General features: G+C 43.9%; 1 protein-coding gene across 2 annotated transcripts in view; it reads left to right on the forward strand.

The window, feature by feature from the left end:
• Positions 1-21,550, forward strand: part of Ntrk3 (neurotrophic receptor tyrosine kinase 3) — a 377,921-nt gene that overhangs the window by 291,676 nt on the left and 64,695 nt on the right. For both annotated transcript variants that reach the window (XM_005077774.4, XM_005077775.4), the window contains exons 13-15: positions 6,502-6,632; positions 15,421-15,593; positions 18,582-18,825. In XM_005077774.4, the coding sequence (XP_005077831.1) occupies positions 6,502-6,632; positions 15,421-15,593; positions 18,582-18,825 (548 nt within the window). The remainder of the gene's footprint in view (positions 1-6,501; positions 6,633-15,420; positions 15,594-18,581; positions 18,826-21,550) is intronic.

The raw sequence follows: 21,550 nt of genomic DNA on the forward strand, positions 1-21,550 counted from the left end.
TGAATTGTGGGTAATGGTTTGAGGGGTCTGAGTTTGCAGCTCCACATGCAACAGTCAGGATCGAAGTAATTCGGTCACTGATTCTGGGCATCTGGTATACCTCCACTGATAAATGCCCATCTTGAAGAGGTGGTTGTCTCTGCCTTTTGATGTATTTATTTAATTGTCTGGCCAACCTCCTCCCACAATCTATTTTTTGACTCTGATGAAGGAGGCTAAATGTTGCAGTGGCAGGCTGGGGCAGACTGGCGGTGACCCCGAGCCACCCCTGAGCAACCTCAAGCCATTTTGTTCCCAGAGGATGGTAATTACCATCCTTCCTTCAGTTTATTTCTAAGCTACTGCTTTGTTTGCACATAGGTTAAGCTTTTAGAAGATGCAGGTCTTATAGAAAGTGACAGAACCATACATGTGTTAAATGTCAATTATAGTTCACGTATTTTCTACTAACTTATTTAAAGAAATATATGTCTAGGTATGTTTATATATGCAGAGGCTGAGGTAAACACTGGGCGTCATTCTTCAGGTGCCAACCACCTTTTGAGATAGAGTTTCTCATTGGTCTGAAACTCCCTGGTCAGGCTAGGTTGCCTGGAGAGTAAGCCCCAGGGATCCTCCTGCCTCAGCCTTTCCAGCACCAAGACCCCATGGTGTACTGTCAAAGCCAGCTTTCTTCAAAAGTAGGTTCTGGAGATGGAGCTCAGGCCTTCATATTGTGATGTAAGCACTTTAATGTCTGAGCAATCTCCCCAGGCCTATTATCTAAAGGTTTAAATCAGTTTTCTTAATTGTTCAGTCAAGTTACCATCCATGTTTCAAATCTACAGATCAGGAACTGGAGGCTTGGAGAGAAAACACAACTAGGAAATGGCAAGATTCCAGCAGAGAGCTGTTTATCTGCCTTCCCCCTCCATAAAATCTCTATTCTTGGAGTAGTATGATAATTTTAGTGGTCTTTGATATTTCTTCATCCCAGGGCTACAAGGCTAATCAATTTCTGGCTCCCCTTTCTGTGTGAAGAGAGAGATGTGACTTTGTCACTTATCAGTCTCTGTGGGTTCAGCCACATTAGATCATACAGAGTAAGTGGCTGTGTGTGTCACAGCAGGAGTTTCAGAAAAGTCTCTCTCAATATTGTCAACCCCCAGTCTCCAGTCTCAGATGAGACAGCCCAGGCAAGCAGATAGTCAACAAAGCCAGCCTACAAACTGAGTGCTAGAGGCCAAGCTTGCTGTAGATCTGCGAGATTGCCCCTGAAGTGAGTCTCACACATGGATGGTGACCCAGGTCCCTCCTGTAGAGAAGGATTATGGAAGCAGCAACTGAAATGGAGGCACCACATTTGGTCAGATGAATCACCTGACGTGTGAGAACCAGGGGATTTACAGGAGGCCTCTACTGGTGGAATCCCAACAGGGGATCTCTGGTGAAGAGGAGTTTGAGATGAACCTTGGCAGAAGGTCTTGGAAACCTTTTTCAGTTCCTGAGATCCCTCTTCCTTATATACTAGCCCATACTTCCTCATCATCCCTTTCCTTAAAGAAAATAGGACATTTCCCCACATCCCATCTATGCATTACTCTTTTCTCCTCTCCCCTTCCAGCATTCCAAACTCTCAGCTTCATGAGAAACCATCATGGGTCAGATGACTTCACCAGCCACAGGCTGATGGGAACTAAAAATAAGCAGAGAAGAGGCCCAAATAGGCATGCAGATGTCAGAAGTGAAACTCTAGGTCAGTCCTCAGGGTCACCCAATTCCATACTCCCCCCCATCCATACACTTCCCAGAGCTTGGAGGGTTCTGAATGGTGACCAGTGGGAGGCTCCTGCTTCTGCCATTGGGACAATGTTGTAAAAGAGTCTCAGGATGAGCAGTGCGGGAGAATACGGTGGATACTGGAGAATTAATATTTGGACAGAACCATTTTGGTGGCTATAAACTTAGGACCAGGTAAGGAAAGGATGGAGAGGAAAGAACAGAGGCTGTGGAATCCCTACAAGGAAAAGCTTTTCTTGGCGATGGCTTATCTCTGAATTCTGAAGGGTATCACAACCTTCATTTTATCTGTGAAAGGAGTTCAGTTACTCTCAGGTCCTTTTGAGAATGAACACTGGACACGTCGTAGGACTGGCCATGTGCATGTTCCCTTTGCTTCACTTCTCCGTATGTGAGTTCAGAGAAAGAACAGCTGAGACTGCATTTTGGAGTCCAACCTCCTTGGTACATGGGAGTGTCCACATGGAAGGGATTTGTGCCACTCATTTGGCTTCTACTCAGTGTTTCTCTGCCAAAGCTTTCCATTCACCTTGTGGGGCTTCTTGTCCCCGTTTCCAGGAATTCATTCTTTATTGGAGAAGAATTTGGGGTGGGATGAAATCCCACTTTTATTTGTGACTCCTTCTCACTTTCCTAGTTCTTTCCACTTGACCAGGGATGAACATATACATTGATTTTAAACTCCCTTACTGTGAAGACAAGAGGATGAAACAAGGAGACTACTCTGAGTCATTGGCATTTCCTTGGTTTGTATGTTTAAGCAAAATGCTTTGTCCCATGCTAGGCTCTGGCCTGCCTTGTCCATATTCCTGTGGAGAGTAGGAGAGGGATTTTCTTACAGTGTGCTCACCTACCCCCTGCCTGATTCAAATCCCACAGCTGCCATGCTCACACCACCACCAGCAAGAAGTCTGAAAAAGACCCCAGGCTCTCAACACAAGGGTAGAAAGCCATTCCTGCGTCTCTGAATCTTTCAAAGCCCTGGGCCCTTGCTGCCTAGGGAGGGAGGAGGAAAAGCAGGGTTTTCAGACATGACCCAGGCTTAGCAGCTGAAAAGGGGAGTCCAGCTCTTTCTAAAGCTCCCCAGCTCTCTCATTTTGCACTTACTATTGCTGAGAGTGGGAAATTCTGATGATAACTAACTCACAGCTGGACTTAGGGACCAGAGAAAAGTTTCCCCACTGCTTTGCCTTTCTAAAACACAAGAAAGCCAAAGAGACTTGGTCTCTAGAGCATAGGTAGGCAGCTCAGTTTCTTCAAATGGTTGATTCAGCCTAAGCCATCTAGCTTGCAAGGGCAAGAAGGGCTTTGAAGTTAATCCGGGATCCATGACCTTCTCCTGGTCTTCTGGAGATGAGGTGTGATTGACCTGTGGTAGGCATGGTGCTTGTCAAGTCCAACCTGTGGAGATGGCTGGTTTCTCAGTTAGCTAACCTCTCACTGCACAAAACACATCGTGTTCCAGTGGTCCTCAGAGTATGCTTCCTAGATCAGCAATGTCAACATCATCTGGGAACACAGGGATATGTATCCCCAAGACTCAAGATGGATATACCAGATGGTAGTCTCTGGGGTCGGTGCCCAGTGGTCTGTTCTTTTTTTTTTTTTTTTTTTTACGAGACAGGGTTTCTCTGTATCGTTTTGGAGGCTATCGGTCCAGCCCAGCCTCGAACTCACAGAGATCCGCCTGCCTCTGCCTCCCGAGTGCTGGGATTAAAGGCGTGCGCCACTACCGCCCGGCCAGTGGTCTGTTCTTAACAAACTCTCTGGATGATTTTGAGGGGACTGCCCATTGATAACTGAGAAGGAGGTTAAGAACAGGATTGACTGCAAACTTGGCTTTTCATCAAGAGTCTGGCTACTCTGGCACATCTTTGCATGCTGGATGCCATGCTCATCTCAGCACCTGGGGGAGATGTGGCTAGGCTTTCATTTCACCTTCTTTTAAATACCAACCATGATGAAAATGGTATTTTACCTTATTTACAATTTGAATAAGTTTATTGCATTACATTCCTGGGGAGAGATAGGCCAACAGACATCTGTTCACCTAGGGTAGCATACCGATAACAGACCTGGGCCAGCTTGGCAAATGAATGTTAGAGTTACAGTAATATGAGTTACTCAAAACCAGTTGTATCACCAAAAACTCCTACCTCATCTACACATGTTAGCACCTTCTAAGAGAATGGGTAGCTGGAAGGATTACATGTAGCTAGAGTGGATGCAGGGAGGAGAGAAGGCCTGAAATCTCAGGTGAGTCTGATGATATCCCCAACCCCTCTATAAGGAAATAATAATTAGACTGATCTCCCTCCCTCCCCCCCTGTGTGTATGTATGTGCATGCATGCATACACATATACTTGTGCACATGATACAAGTGTGTATATGAGTGCATGCTCATGCCTCAGTGTGTGTGTAGCGATCAGAGGACATCTTTTGATTGGTGGCCTCCTGGTTTGTTACTGTATATACTAGGATGATTTGCCCACAAGCTTATAGGTATATTCTCTGCCTCGAGTCTCATTACAGGAACTTAAGATTACATACACAGCTACTGCAACTGGCCCGACCTGGGGATCCCAACTCCAGTCCTTGCCCTTGCACAGCACATGCCTTATTCACCGAGACATCTCCCTAGCCTGACAGGAAGATGTTGTGAGTCACAGTCACTGTGATTTCAAGATCACAATAGTCATGTGGTTCACAAAAAGACAGAGTTCTACAATTCAAATGTTTATAGACTTCTACACCCAGCTGTGGGAATATATCCATTTTATAGATGAGGAATGTGAGGCCTGACCTCTGGCTGGAAAGCTGTCTTGCCAGGCCACATCTCACTCGCTGGCCTTGAGAGGTCACTCAGTTTGCGGTGCTCTATGTGTCATCTCTAGCCACCTGGGAATGACTAGGCAGTGGTGAGAAGATGGCTTTCCCCTGACTTCTCAGTGATACCTTTTAATCTTATCCCCCAGGGCCAAAAATATACCACTCTCCAGAGTCTACAAGATAGAGACAGGGATGCAGAGCAAGAAGAGGCCTGAGTAGCTGAGCCATCCCTCCAGGCTAGGAAACTTTTTATCCACCTGTTGTTGAAGCCTGCCTGTAAGGGAGAAGGGAATAGGGGTAGCTCACTCCAGACCCTGTGGGATATTGAACTCTGGTAGGAAAAAGCAGTACCCAAACATACCAGGCCACTAGGTCCAGCTTTCTAGCCACGCCTCTCTGTCACTGTCACATGGCTCCTCACGTGGGGACAGTCTGCCGCCTTCCTTCCACCTTCAGTTTTCACTGTTGGACAAGGTCGTTTGAGAGGATCTTTGCTGGCTCGGCGGCATGCTTCATAATGTTGATCCAGGCATTTAATGGGCTTTGCCTATTCAACAATTCATGTAAAGGTCGGTGAGTAATCTCCACCTCACTCCTCTTCATCACCAGTCCCCTGCTTGGACAATTCCTTGGTAGCATTCTTTCCAAAGGGGTGGGAGGGCCGAGGTCACAGCTCTGCTCTCTCCTGGCAGACACACTTTAATTAGGTTGCTAAATTAGCACAGGCACTGGCGACTCTTCTCTTTGCACAGACCCCAGTTCTAAGGCTATCTTTGAACTTGCCATTTGTGAGCTCATTGGTTTGCTTTCTCTCGGAGGAGCAGTACTGGCCAACTAGAGATTTTCCTGAAATAATTTTAATGCCCCATGAGTGTTTTCAATTCTGAACAAGGTGCTGTTGGGCTGTGTGTGTGTGTGTGTGTGTATGTGTGTGTATGCATGCGTATGTATTGTATATGTACATGGTAAGTTTAAATTTGTGTATGTACATGTGAATACATATGTGTGTTTATGGATGTATATGCATATATGTGTGCATGTGTATGTATGTGTATATATGTGTATATATGCATATGTGTATGTGAATATGTACATGTACCTGTGTGTATATGTGGCTATGTGTATGTGGGTGTGTGTTTGTATATGTGGGTGTGTGGATGTGCTTGTGTTTGTGTGTATGTGTGTATTTGTATTTGTCTATATTTGTATGTGTATGTATTTGTGTGTTTGCATGTGTGCATGAGTGTGCATATGCGTGTGTGTGTGTGTGTGTGTGTTGAGCACATGTTTCTAAGTTTCTCCCAGGCACTGAACCAACCTCTTACTATGGATCATCTCATTTCCTCACAAGGATCCAGTGAGAGAGATATTGTTGCTAACCCCATTTTGCAAATGAGGAATTTGAGGTGCTGAGATTAAATAACTTTCCCAAACTGAAAAAAAAATAAATAATAATAAAACAGGAATGGCAAGGAGCCAGGATTCAGATCTGATTCTCAGTCCCACCTTGGCAGCCATGGTGCTTAAAGAGCTGCCAACAGCTCGTTGGCATCACTTGGGGACTTGCTAGGGATGTGGAGACTCAGGCCCACTGAATCAGAACCTGCATCTTGCCAAGGTGCCCCAGTTCATGCACCTACATTCAGGAACATCACTGATTCATGCCTTGTCCTAATTGCAAACTGCTTGTGTCTTCATCTCAGAAAGCTGAGGTATAGAGTAGTCCGCAGCCAGTCTGGCACAGACTTCACCCATAAAGAAGTGACCTTCTCCATGTCCAAACTGGGATGGGAACATTTGGCTCTTCCCATTGTGTACTCAGAAGCACCCTAGATTCCTGCCGTCCCGATGGATGACAGAACCTGACTGTCCCCTTTGTGATGCTTCTACAGATGTCCAGCACATCAAGAGGAGAGACATCGTGTTGAAGAGAGAACTGGGTGAGGGAGCCTTTGGAAAGGTCTTCCTGGCTGAGTGTTACAATCTAAGCCCCACCAAAGACAAGATGCTCGTGGCAGTTAAGGTAAATCCTGGGGCACATGGGCAACCAGGACAGGGCTGGTGGAGGGCCATTGAGAAGGTGGTGTTAAACCGGTCTTAGAATCCATTAGGGACCCTTGGTCCAGATCCAGTGAAGTTTCTGATAGACCAAACATGACTTTGGCTTTAGAAATCAAGAACTGCAATATGTAAGGGGGCTATGCCTGAGGACAGCTTCTGTCTGAAAGGCTCTGACTGAATAGAGAGCTTTAGATCACTCTCTTCAGTGAGTGTTCATATGCTGTTTGCCGAGATAAGCATTTGGCCATGTCTCAGGACCAGAGTTGGATGAAAAGGGCTGTCCAATGATTCAGAGGAATCCCATTTCAAAGGCACTGGCCACCACAAGGAATAGAGGAAGACAGGATTGGGCTGGTTACAGAATTAGCACCTGGAACTGGTAGTTAAGGTTAGGATGCATTCCAAAATCCCTGCTGTGACATCTGTGCTTAGACTCCAAGGCACATACAGAGGGTGAAGTGCAGTTGCAGACGGGCCTTTAACCACAGGACTATAACACTGAGGATCCGGGGAAGTTTGCAGCTAGGGATGGATTGCTGAGGAAGTAAGGAAGGAGCTTTACTCCCGCTGGTTGCCCTCCTCCAGCCTGGTTCAGCAGAAGGCCTTCTCTCTGCAGATTCATGCTGTACAGGTCTTGACATGTTCATGGAACAATTGTCAGATGGACTCACTGAGGCCTGGAACAACACTATAGAGTCAGGAGAATAGAGAAGCCTCCTTTCATGCACCCAACATGTTCTGGGGCCATTGTGGTGACTGCATGATGTTCTGAAATGATACATGGCCATGGCGATGGAAAGGAGAGACACAGCCACTGAGGAGGACACTCATTAGGACCCCATCTCTAGTACTGAATAGCCTGATGGAAACTCCATCATGAAGGCAATTTTTGTTTCTTTGACTTTTGGGTCTCTGTGTCTCCAATCATTGGTATCCATTTGTCTCTGCCCACAGATGGTGAACTATCTGACAGATACAGTGTAGTTCAGGACACCACCTGGCATGGGCGTCAGAGAGAGAAAGAGCTTGGATACAAATCCCAAATCCTTCCCTGATCAACTGCCTGACCTTGGGTGGAACTTAAGTTGAGCTTTAGTTTTCTACTCTGAATGATAGGAGTAGCAATATCTCCTCAAAATGTTGATGACTAAGTAAATACTCAATAAGGAGCAGTAATTGTTTTTAATAACTACATTTATTCCTGATGCTGACAACCCTGATATATTTAGACACATCATACACAACCCATGGAGCTTTAATTTACTATAAAGCTTGCCAATTTTTTTTCTTTAAAGGACCAGAGACTAAGTCTAAATATTTAAGTGTTGAGGGCTGTGTACTATTACATGTCTCAAACCTGCCTGTGTAGTAAGAAAGCAGCACAGATATCACGTGAACTAGCCTGAGTAGCTGTTTTCCAAGACAGATTTTTTTTTTTGCATAAATAGGCATAGATAGCTGATCTCTGGGTTTTTTCACGGATTTTATTTTTTTTTTCATTTTAGATTCTAAACCCAGTTCCCCCTCCCTCCTCTTCTTCCTTCCCCTGCCTTTCCCCTTTTTCACCCCTGTCATCCACTCATCAGAGGGGTAAGGCCTTCCTTGGGGAGTCAACAAAGTCTGGTATACCACATTGAGGCAGGACCAAGCCCTGCCCATTTTAAGACTGGGCAAGGTATCCCATCTTAGGAAATGGACTCTAAAAAGCCAGTGCATGCATCCAGGATAGGTCCTGGTCCCACTATGAGCCACCCCAAACAGATTAAACCACATAACTGTCACCCACATTCAGAGCACCGAGTTTGATCCCATGCAGGTTCCCCAGCTGTCAGTCCATAGTCTGTGAGCTCCCACTGGCTTGGGTCAGCTGACCCTGTGGTTTCCTCCATCATGGTCTTGACCACCCCTTGTTCATATGATTCCTCCTCATTCTCTTCAACTGAACTCCAGGGTCTCAGCACAGTGCTTGACTGTGGGTCACTGTGTCTGCTTCCACCAGTTACTGAATGAATGTTCTATGATGACAGTAAGGGGAGTCACTAATCTGATTAGACCAGTTCAGGCACCCTCTCCACGATTGCTAGGAGTTTTAGCTGGAGTCATCTTTGTGAACTCCTAGAAATTTCTCTAGCACCAGTTTTCTCCCTAACCCTATTAGCTATCAAGATATCTCTTTCATTTCTCTCCTCCCTGTTTCTCTCCCAACACAGCCATCTAGGTCCTTCATATTCCCATCCCCCTGTTTTGAAAATAAGTACCTAGAATATTGCTCCATAAAGGGCAATTGATCATTGTTACTGTACATTCTTGGAATGAGCCTGAGTGTCTTGGACAAGGCTTACGGAAAGGTTTCTAATTTTGTCCTTAACCTTTGTGTCTGCCATGCTGTTCTGTTTAATGAGTAGAATGACACTCATCTACTGGCCGTCCCGGTGTCTGCAAAGGAACTGACTTGAGAATTTTCCACAGGAGATAAAACAGGGACTGAGGACCATGGGTCTCAGTCAGGTCTGTGGAGTCTGGCAGAGAGAGAGAGGCACTTGCCAGAATGCATGAGGCAGAAACAATGTGTTTCTGGTTGCATCCTTTCCAAAGGGTCTCTTTCTCCCCACTGGTCTGGGAGGCTCACAGGTGCTCTGTAATTTGACACCATTTATCAAGCTATGGGGCTGCCTAGCCCAGCCTGCAGTCCTCAGAAGAGTCTTGTGTTCTCCAAGATCACCCAGGAATGGGACTTCTCTGCTCTCTGTCCTTTCTGTGGGCTGAGCCTTTTGCAAGTCTTCCTCTTGACTCTTCTCTTATTGATGCAGGACAGTTCTGTACTGGAGTACACTGGCAAGCATAGACCAAGACTACATTTTCTCAAAACTGGGTGTGGGTTTTCATCTGTTGGTGCGTATGTTTTTCCCGGCAGTTGATATATAAACAAAGGTGTGGCAAGCACAGTCAGTTTTTAAGGTGCTTGCAGCCTGGAGGGGAGCCAAGGCAAACACCTGCAGAACAAACGGAAGACTGGACAAGACAGAGCATAGTGTATAAGCAAGACATTAAACACCATGTGCTCCTAGGCACTCAGGGTGACAACGTCTCAATACCCATCATAAGCAGCAAATATCTTAAGACAGAGCCATTTGTGCTAGCACAGGCCTGTAATCCCAGTACTCAAGAGGCTGATTTAGGAGGTATTAGGAGTTTGATTCTAGCCTGGGCTACATATTGAAATTCTGCTGGAGATAGATAGAAGATAGATAGATAGACAGACATATATAATATGTATGTATACATATACATAAATATAATTTTCTCTCTGTATCATTCTGTGTTCTGTCCCTAGTGATCCTTAATGTTCTTCCAGTACATGATGTATTCCTGTACTGTTTGAAGTTTTCTGTCTCTGTAGCTTTTTAAAAAAATTTTAGTGACCATGTGATTTATTTCCAAGATATCTAATAGTTACTTAATTTTCATTCCTTTAGCTTCTGTCATATTTATCTTTGTTTTTATTGTCTATAATGGAGGTTTCTTTCCTTTTTCTTTTTTCCTTTTGAGATGGGATTCTACTATGTATCCCTGGGTGACTTGGAATCTTCTAGATAGCCTATCCTGACCTCAGACTTGTGGTGATCCTCCTACCTCTGCCTCCTGAGTGCTAGTGTTATAGGCATGTATCACCATGCCTGACATACATGTAGACTGATCATACACTCTGTTTTGTGTGTCTGTGTGCTGTCTGTAGGCACAGAGCAGAATCTGTGAAAGTTGGAGGACAGCTTTCAGGAGTTCATTCTCTTCTACCACCTGAGTCCAGGGGCCTCAACCCAAATCTTCAGGCTTGGTGACAAGTACCCTTTCCCTCTGAGCTATCCTGCTGGTTTACATATTGTTGTTCTCATAAGAAGCAATTATTTCTTCATTTTCTTGGAGAATGTCCTTATTTCAAAATAAATATGGGCCTGGTCTGCAGGAATTCGAGTTCTTGTTTTGACAGTTTCCACAACTTGGATTTAACATGATATTACTTTGAATACATCTGAGCTTCAGCATTTAGATTTCTCTGGGATTGGAGGGTTGTTTTGATCTGTGTGGAGTGCTCATGACTTTAAGTTATAGTGATTCAAATTGGAGCAAGAACAGAATGCATTTGTGAAACATTCTGAGGACAGACTCTCAGGGATTTGCTGGGTAGGGGGTTAATGCATTTTTATTTGTCATTTACAAAGGTTAACATAGGATGTCTCAACTTCGGTTCTATTGATAGAGTGGGATAATTCGATGTTGGTAAGAGCTCTTGATTTCCTTGTATACTGCTTAGCAGACTATTTTGGTTTCTGTTCAGTAGATGTCAGCTCCCACTGTAACAAAAAAAAAATTCCCTCTGACATTGCCTATTGCTCCTAGTAGAGCGTGGACCTTAATTCCTCATGGTCCACTAATGTTTAACTATTTTGTTTAGAATTGACTTGTATTTCATTTTAGATAATATTTGCAATAGTCTTGACATTATCAGGCAGCCACAGGACATGTGGTAAATTGCTGGTAGAGCTAGACCTTAATTCTTCATGGTCTTGCTGCTACTCTTCCTTCCATAGTTAGCAGGGGCTTTTAAAGTCTCAGCTGTTTACTGTTTTCTAAATTTTTCAGATGAATTTTCTTCTACTGCTGTTGTTAAGTCATTTACCTTTAGTACATCCTTGCAATAGATTTATCTTGTGGTCTACGGAAACTGCCTGCTTCCCACTCATCTTTGTTTTCCTTCTTTATGATGTTTCATTACATTAAGTGATCATGTGATCAAGTTTAACTCTCATGAATCAATCTATGTATAATCACAGTGAGTTCCTAGAGTAAACTCCATTTGGAAATGTAAATATCTCTATAGGTGATGAGAGTTGAGGGTTCAGGGTTCCATGGCATCAGCCAGTATGCTCTGCAGAGTTGATGGACAGTACCAGTCAACTGTCTAATTATATTTCTATATCTCTGTTGGAAGTCTGTATGACCAAAAGAACATCAAGTGAGAAGGTCCTGAGGCAGACAAAGGCTCAAAGGTACAGCAAGGCCAGTGAGATTGGATCACTAAATGAGGGGCACGTGGAGCTGAGGAGAGGGCGTGGAATGAGATGGGTCTAGCTGACATCTTCAGTCTGTGACTGTCACAAAGTTGGGATTTCATGCTGAAGACAATGGGAAATGATGACATATGATAAAGGTGCATCTGCTTATGTGCTGACCACCCTTCTTAGTCCCCTGTCTCTGTGAATTTCAACAAGGGGAGGTGACAACAAATTTTGAGAAACAAAAGTAAAATGATTTGCACAATTAAAACAGGTTGGTTGTGTGTGTATGCATGTGAGTGTATGCTTGGACACCCAGGAGTGTGTGTATTCCAGTGTGCATGGTAAAATAGGTTTCGAGATATTAATGAAATCTCAATGATCCATGAAGTATCTTCTTTACACCAGAGAAAAAGCAAATGGGAGGCAGCAGGTGAACAACATGAAGATGGCAGCTGTCTGGCAAGTCTCTGGGCTGCAGAGCACATCTGTTCCTGCCTCACCCTGTCCTAGGGAACAGTCCAGCTAAAATCCTTGCTCAGGGTTGGAGTTCTAATAGGAACTGGTGCATGTGGAAGTCAAGACCAGAAGGGAAATATCCCCTACATTTTGAAGGAAAAAGAAGACAAGGGATTAGTTTGCAGTTCTCATTGTCTATGCTACTGTACAAAGCGCCCAGCCAGGAATGTCCCCAACTTCAGGCTCCATGGCAAGACAGTCTTCCCTGTGCCAACAGTTGGTGGCTATGATAAGCATCAACTCTGTCCCATGCCATTTCGTGGTGACCCATTTTGCAGTTGCCCAGCAACAAAGGAAATTTTGGATATAGAATCCTATGAGTAGGGCCAGATAGCTTTTGGCCCAGTTTCCCTCCCCATTATTCTCCTGTCATCTCTGTCCCAATTGCATTAATCCCTGGGGACTGTGGCCACTGACAGCTCTGGCCCCCAGTAGCTACACCACATAGGAACTTCAGGTTTGACCCACCAGCTGGAAAACCCGGTGTGAAGGGAGAGGGGAAGGATGTGGAAGGCTTGGAGACAGCGGCTGCACTGTACTCAATCTCTCAGGAAGAACTCTGTCTGCCTTGTAGTTCAGGGTGCCAGCCTGAGGGACAGACCCTGGCTGCTACTGCTCAAGGGCTGAGAGCACAAATATCCCATGGCTGCCACTGATGTCGGAGCTGTGGGAGAGAATGATTTAAAGAGATGGAGAGAGGCCATTTGGCTGCCCCCAAATCTGATCTACTTTTCTCTCCCATAAATCCAGTGTTCACATAAATCCTCACACTCTCCGATCCCACCCGTGCTGGGTTCCTCTGTTTTTTCCCCCTTCTTCCTCATGAAAACAAATGAGTCACACTCAGTCATCTTGTGTCCATGTTTTACCTCTTGTAGCTCATGGCTGTGGCAGAGAGGTGGGTCATGAGATGTTATTTTCCCCATGACATTTTGGCTGGTGTGCCTTTGTTCTGGTATCAGGTGGCCATTACAGATACTCCTTTATTCATTGGTATCCCCCCAGAGCTGAAGCGATCATCACATTAAATTATAGGTGTTGGGAGCAGGAGCTATAGCTCGGCTGGCAGGAGTCTTGCATAGCATGCACAGTGCCTTGGGTTCGACCCTCAGCAGTGCATAAAACCAAATGTGGTGGAACGTGGCTGTAATCTTAGGACTTCTGAGGGGGAAGTAGGGAGTCAGGGTCATTCTTGGCTACATAACATAAAACTCAGTCCAAAGAAAGCATTAGGTCTGGTAAATTATAATTAGGTCTGATAAAAGGAACTTTCAGTATTTTTGTCATTGGGCCAGTTAATTGAAAACTGTTTCTGGTGAATTCTTTTAAATTTTCCAAACAAGGGAAGGTGATGCTGGAAAGGCCACACTTGTTTTCATGGCCCTGGAGACATTGCTAATGAAGTCTGGGGTATTGTGAATCTCAGCAAAGTATTGCTCAGGTCCACTATGCTGCCCGTAATTTAGACTGGGTGAATGTGGTCAGGGTCTCACACAGGCTCAGCCTCAGTTTCTCCAGCTACAGAAATGTGCAGTGGGGAACTAAAGTGGTGCATAGCCTTTCAGCACCCATCATCCCTGATGTCTGGTGGTTACTGAGAAGTTGGAGGGGTATACTTTGTACATATTTGAATCCAAAACAATTGGCAAATTTCGACTTTGGGGTTTCAGCAGATGAAGGAATATCTCTGGTTAGGGAGGCCTTGCAACACTTTCATGGCAGGCCATTTTGTCTGAATCATGAGAAAAGGCCAAACATGCAAGCCAGTCTCTAGTCACTTAAGAGTCTCTGTGACCTGAGTTCAGCTGGCTGGTTCTATCCTTACTTCTTGATTACAAAGTGATCATTACCTTGTACATCTGCCTTATAACCTTAAGGTTCAGAAATGTGTAGGCACACCATCATAGGTTTCTCTTCTAACATAGAGATTTATATTGTCATCCTTCGTCTTGGACAACATTGCCCATCCTCAGGATGGCTGTTCTAGATTGTTTTTTGTGGCTGTGATAATATGCACTATGACCAGAAGCAATGTGTAGAGGAAAGGTTTTATTTCATCTTCCCCCATGGAAGCCAGGGCAAGAACTCAACCAAAGAAGCAGCTTGAAGCAGTGACCATGCTACTCACTGGTTTCCTAAGCTCATAAGCAGTTATTTTCCTTATAAGACCTGATGCCCAGGCATGGCACCACCTACAGTGGTCTGGACCCTCTGATATCAATCAATAATTAATAAAATTCCATACAGACACAACAACAGGCCAATCTGATAGATACAATTCCTCTCTTGAGGTCCCTCTCTTCCTGGGTGTGTCAAGTTGACAACTGAAATGAACTAACGCAGTAGTGCTCTCTTCACTGTCTCTTGTATGCACTAGGCATGTTTAGTTTGGTATCACACTCCCCTTGTGATGCTGAAAGCCATACCTTGGTGTTGTATACTCTTTTTTGCTGTATTTGTCTTCATAGAATAAGAAATGGGAGATCTGTGCTTCTCTCTGGGTCACACTTGGTCCTGCAATCCGTATAGGGCAGAATCATAGCATCTTGGTAGAGTGGCCTCCATTGGCCCACCACCTCTTCCTGTGCTGAGATTTGGCAACTCTTTTCCCTGTCCTTTGTGCATCGAAGGCTTCCATCTGTCCACTGAAGCCCTACCTTTCCCCTATAACTAATGCTAACACTTTGGTTGAGGAAAACAGTGACTAGCCAAGTGTTCATTCTCCTCTGTCCATATAGCCTCTTTCACCATTAAGACACAAGGACTCCAAAGGATGACATCATGATATTACCTGACTTTTGCAGTATGCAGATATTTACAAAGATAAAGCAATTGGGGTGGTGCTGTATCAGAGGGACTTATTCTGTAAAGAGAGATTTATGAACAGGGTCTTCCATCTCTTATCTTTGTTCCCTGTCATTCATACTGCAGGAAGATTGTGGATGGACAATAAGCATAGGTTGAAGTCACCGGCCAGAACCTGGGGTGTGGGCTCTCCTTTGTTAGGAATCAAAAATGCTGAATGAAAAAGGGCTTCAGGGGTGTGCTTTGCCTTTATGTTTTAAAATAGATCATATTCAGTGTGGATCCAGAAGGATGTGGTAGCAGGCTTCACCAGCTGGAGAAGACAGCTCTCTGCCCCCTGGTTGCTAAAATCTGATGTTGTCTGGTTCTCAGGCCCTGAAAGATCCCACCTTGGCTGCCAGAAAGGATTTCCAGAGGGAGGCTGAGCTGCTCACTAATCTGCAGCATGAACATATTGTCAAGTTCTATGGAGTGTGCGGTGATGGGGACCCACTCATCATGGTCTTTGAATACATGAAGCATGGAGACCTTAACAAATTCCTCAGGTAAGCAAGAATGGACAACATATGCCCCCCATATTCCCACTGATCCTTTGGGGTTTTCTCTGTGGTCAGAAGTCATACTTGCCACTGTGAACTCAAGCCTGAGTATAACAAATGGAAAGCATTGTCCTTTTATTCCTTCTTTCTTCTTCCATCTTATCTATCATCTATCTATTTATCCATCCATACCTATCTATCTGTCTATCTATCTATATCTTCTAGATCTATCATCTATCTCTATCCATCATCTATCTATATATATATCTATCTTATCTATCTATCTATCATCTATCTGTCTATCTCTACCATCTCTCTCTCTCTAACCTATCCATCTATCCGTCCATCCTACTATGTTCTGGGTTTTCACGTGTGCATTCCTATGGCTAGTTTATGTGGTGCTGAGGATGTAACCTGGAGCTGGATGTATGCTAGGCAAGTACTTGACTAGCAGAGCTATATCCCCAGACATAACCCTTTCATTCTTACGTGTTGTCTCCTTTCCAGCTGGACTTAGGTTTTTGTGCCCATGGTGAGACATCTGTACTTTTCTTCTTGCCTCCCAGATGGATGGGGAAGAAGAATAAGGCCTGGGATATATCCTGTGAGGATCTCAGGTTGAGACTCACAGCCCTAGTTTGAGGGTTACCTCTTCTCTTAACCCAATGTGGCTAATATCTTAAGTATCTCACTTGCCTTAAACTTTCTCAGCCCAGAGACTTTTTGATGATGAATGTGAAGCTATTAAATTATAAAAGTCACCAAAACTCAGAGGCAAATTCATAAATATAGGGTATTTTTTATTCAGGTAAATTCTACTTGTCAGCATTCAAACTTTGAAAAGGGTAAGGGAAGAGTCAGAATTAGCAAGAGTCTTTAAATCTCTCCTTATGAGTCACGTTTCCAAGTAACCTCCCTGGAGATACTGAGAAAACTCACTGTATTCTCTAAGTCTCTGGAACTTGAATTCATAATTAAGTCAATTCCTGGAAAACTCAGTCCTTAACATAAGAGAAATGGGAGTTTACCTTAATTATAAATGAATCAAGTTATGATTGCTTCCTGGAGTTATTGCTAGAAGCATTGCATGGCGATGTGTATATAATGCCTGGGATGCATTTTGCATGCAGCTAGGTACTGAACCAGTGGTGGCTATTGTAAAAGTCACTACTACTATTATTGCACAAGCTATGAACCAAGTATGTCTAGATCATACCCTATCTCGGTATGCAGAATCTCCCTTACCTTGTATTTCCACTCCTCTTCCCTATTTTACACCCTAACACATCCTCCAGAGAAGGGCTCAACAAAGCTCCCAGCTCCCGTGTGTCTCTTTACACCGAGGAAAGATGACAAATACGATGCAGAGGAGAGAGAAAGGGGGAGAAGCAGGAGTAAAGACTAGCGCAGGAGAAAGACAAAGTTATAAGAAAAGAAAACACAAAACAGAAGTAACAATTTCTTATCATTGTAACTGATTACTTGACAAGAGGCCACTTAAGGACAGGAGGATTGATTTTGACTCACTGTTTGAAGGGATGCAGTTTGTCACAGCGGAAGACATGGTGCTGCCACCTGAGGTCATATCATGTCTGCAGTCAGGAGTAAGAGAGTTTGGACCAGAAGGAGTTTGGATTATTACTTGTGGGGTATCCCCACCCCAGTGATCTACCTCCTCTACCAAAGGTTTGCTTCTCAGGGGTTCCTTACCTCCTAGAAAAGCTCCATCAGCAGATATCAAATATTCAGACACACGAGTCTCTGGAATGATTTTATATTTGAGTTGAAGCAGATACACATGGCAAGAAACTGTGTCTTGACCCCGAGGGTCATTTCTGCCTGCTAGCATATCTCCTGGTTGCTGCAGTTTGGGACTGGTAGGCATGTATCCTGGTATACTGGAGTGGGAACTGGCCTCCTGATGCATCCCTGGCTAGCTGATGCAGCTGCTTTGCTGAGGAAGGAGGGAGCTAAAGTCCACCCAAGATAATAAACGGATATGTTCCTATTTAATGATGCTTTTCAGTGGAAATTGGAGAAGCAGTAAAGCAGGCTGGGGCCTTGATGTACACCAGAGCTCGTTGGTCCTCTACTTCATAAATAAGGGCCCCGGGGTGTGGTTATGGCTCATTGGGCTTTCTTCAGGAAACAGTGAACACTAAAAGTGACCGATCCAACAGGGCAGGATGTTATCATAACCCATACAGGCTTGAATTTAGCATGGAGGGAGTGTTGGGCTCCCAAGGAGTCAGAGGGTTTCTTCACCCTGCTTGCTTTTGGTGACGTGGGGTAGTTAGGCATATGGAGCGCACCTTATACCACCTACAGCTGGGAGTTGTGGTCTGCCAGTCAGCAGCATGGGCACCAGGAGCTTGTCAGAAAAGCAAATGAAGGAACACTGCATAACCAATCATAACCTCAAGAGGTGAGCCCTTAGGATCTTTTTAATACCCCTTCTTGATACCCCTGTTGGCAGCTTCTGCAAGACTCTCCCTTGTAGTCATATACAATAATAATTCATAGTTTGTCTCCTGACTACCGTATAGCTATTCTGAAATATCTAGGACTTTGGTTGATCTTTCTAATCATTTTATGCCTCAACTTTAAAAAAATCAAGGTAGGGAGATTAAATGAATGCATTTAAAGCTATCAGAAAAAGCACTTGGCATATACACATAGTAAGGATCAATGATCACTTTATTAATTATTCCAATCACCTAACACCTGGGAAGAACCTAGGTGGTAGTCAGTGAAAGGGAGGGTTTGTTCCCTGGCCCATTTGAGTAGGCCTGGTTATCTTAGTGGGGATATTGTAGTTTCACCCATAGTCATACTCACTTGATATAATTTGGGTAGTGAGAAGCAGGCACAGGTAGCCGGAAAGAGGATTCCCTTCACTTCTGCAGGATGTTCCAGTGCACTGAAAACCACCAAGACTTTGCCTTTGATCTGTTGAGTTCTCTCTGCTCCATTTTCCTTCCCCACTTCTTGCAGGGCCCATGGGCCAGATGCGATGATCCTCGTGGATGGGCAGCCACGCCAGGCCAAAGGGGAGCTAGGGCTCTCTCAGATGCTCCACATCGCCAGTCAGATAGCCTCGGGCATGGTGTACCTGGCCTCCCAGCACTTCGTGCACCGGGACCTGGCTACTAGAAATTGCTTGGTTGGAGCCAACCTACTGGTGAAGATTGGTGATTTCGGCATGTCCAGGGACGTCTACAGTACTGATTACTACAGGGTAAGGAGACTTTCCCAGCTGCTGGTCTCAGTTTCGAGCTAGTACCTTGCTTACATGTCTGTCATTGTCCATTAACTCTGTCACTATGGTGCACATGTATGCACACGCATGCTCACATACACACTCAACAGTTATTTTTCAGCCCACTCCTGCATCTTGGCATATCAGCTTATTATTATCATGCAGGCCATTCTTCCTTCCACCTTGACATTAGGCTGGACTCTGTCTATACATTGCAATAACCTGCACATTATGTTCGTACTGAATCTCTCTTCATTCTTTATGCAAACAGAGTTGAATACCTACCTATAGCTATATGTTCAAATGCACTCTCAGACAGTCTTACTTGGTGCTCTGTCAATATTCCAACCCTTCCCCGGCTCTAGCCTCACTCACAACATGTTTTATTATCTGAAATTATCTCATGATTATGTGAGGGTGATCTTGTTTCCAAAGGTAGATCTTTCTGGAAAGTGGAACCCAAAGTAAACTAGAAGTGATTAGTACACTACTAAACACAATCCTACTGGCTTTGGGAAAATAAGAATATAAAGCATATTGTCAATTTCTGGCTATGGAAAAAACATGACCCTGGAGAAAAGCTGATTGTGAGGAAGTTTCATTTCCATACAGTTATGTATTTCTTACTACAACATCTTATTTTCATTTGTGAGGAATCTCCGCATCACAGAACATTGAGTGTTTCTATATTATGATGATTACAGCCAGGCAAAAGGTGAGTGGCCATGAATGTCACTTTTCCTAGAAAGAGAAACGGATATAATATCATGCCCGAAGATGGGGTCATGTCTGCGAACTGATTGGAACACACCTCCTTCTGCAATAAGGAAGATTTATTTTGCCTATAGTGGCACTTACATAAAATCTCCAGAGTTGGGAGTTTGAAACTGATGGATCTAGATTTTAAGACCAGTCTACACAGAGATACCTTGTATCAGAAGGAAATCAAGAAGGAAAAAAAATGTTAAAATATGGAAGACTTTGGGCATTTTGACTAAGGGAGAAGTTTAGATTTGTGGTATAGAAGACAGAAGGAAAATATTGTAGAGCAGAGAAGGTCCTCATCTGTGACACTTGAACAAAATACCACAAACCATGAAGTTTATGATAATGCTAGAATAGTTCTCGAAGTTCCAGAGGCTCAGGCAGTTTTCATGTCTGGGGAAGGCTGCCTCCATGGTTCATAAGTAGTCTTCTTCTTGTGTTCTCCTATGGTAGAAAAGGCAAAGGGTCTCGCTCAGGTCCCTTCTGTGAGATCACTAAATCTAATGAAGACTAATGATGTAATGACCTCTAAAAAATTCTACTTACAGTCTTTCTTCTAATATCATTATCTGCCCATTTTTCTTCTATGAGCCAAATGTTGTTTTAGCTTGGGGACTAAGGAAACATAAACATTCAATTCTTAGCAGGAGAATGAATACCAATTGTCTAGTCACGGTAGGAAACAAATTATCACATTGTGAAGTATGATGGTCATGTTCCCTGAGCTTTGTAAATCAGGAGGCTGAAATTTGGGCCTAGCAAATGCATATGTACTTGTTAGATTTATTTGGAAGCTCCTGGTGACTTTGTGAAGCATGATTGAGCACTCAGGTATGGATACTGATTACCCAAGGAACTTCACTCTAGTAACAATGCAGAAGAAAGTAAGATGTTTTAGAAATGCCCTTTGTAACTGCAGAGTGTCTTGCATGGTTCAATCAAAGGATGGCAAATGATGTACTATCATGAGCACACAGGAGGCAAAATAAATGAAAGCTGGAGTAAACAGAGTGTCCCAAGCAAGCTTACCTGCACACCCACCCTACCAAGTATCCCCAGATATAGAAAAGGGAACATGGTGTAGCATACACACAGATAATACCTGTTGGGATGTGCTACAGCATAGTCTTCAGTATCTGGACCCTTATCTCCACCAGGTGCATCCAATGCCTAGATATGGTTACTAAGCAGGAGCATGGGTCACAGAGCCTAGTTGAAGTCATTTAATTGCCTTCTGCTCTATATAATGGTGTTTTCTGCCTTGTCTGGCTAAATTCAGATCTACAGTGGTGCACATCAAAGTAAAGGATGGTTTACTGATTTTTTTTTGTTCTGTGCAAGGAAAATGTTTAATTATAATTTATTGGTCTCTATGAACTCTACCAGTCTTGGGAAACCATATCAGATGAGAATATACAAGCTGAGCTTTGAAACTGGCTTCTTGGGTGGCATTTAATATTTCTTCCCCAGTTTAAAGGTTAAAAAAACATAAAAAGATCACTATCCAAATGGCACCCGTTAACTCTTGCTTTAAGAGTCATTAGCTTTACTCTTAGTCCTTGCAAAGCATCAAGGAGTAAACCCATCTCATTTCTTTGGGGGAGCAGGACAGATTTAAGGAAATAAGGTCATTGGAAACTGCCTACCGTCCAGGTATCTTGATTTCTCTCTTCGTGAGCTCCAAATCAGACTGTTAGCTGAGGCTAGGTGACTTGAAAATGTGTGTCTTTGGTTCCAAAGAAGTATGAAATAGGGAAGAATAGCTTTGAGTGAAAGTTCAGCACTGCTTGTGTGTAAATCTGCAGTGGCCATACTCAAAGATCAGATTGGTTCTTTCTCTATACATGTTTACTCACAATGCCTTGATGTATTCTTACACCCCACCCCAAATCTTTTGAAAAATGAAAGACAGGTGTGTGTATGCCTGAGGTCACAAAAA

The sequence above is a fragment of the Mesocricetus auratus genome, unplaced genomic scaffold (assembly GCF_017639785.1).
Source record: "Mesocricetus auratus isolate SY011 unplaced genomic scaffold, BCM_Maur_2.0 Super-Scaffold_4256, whole genome shotgun sequence".
Taxonomy (NCBI): domain Eukaryota; kingdom Metazoa; phylum Chordata; class Mammalia; order Rodentia; family Cricetidae; genus Mesocricetus; species Mesocricetus auratus.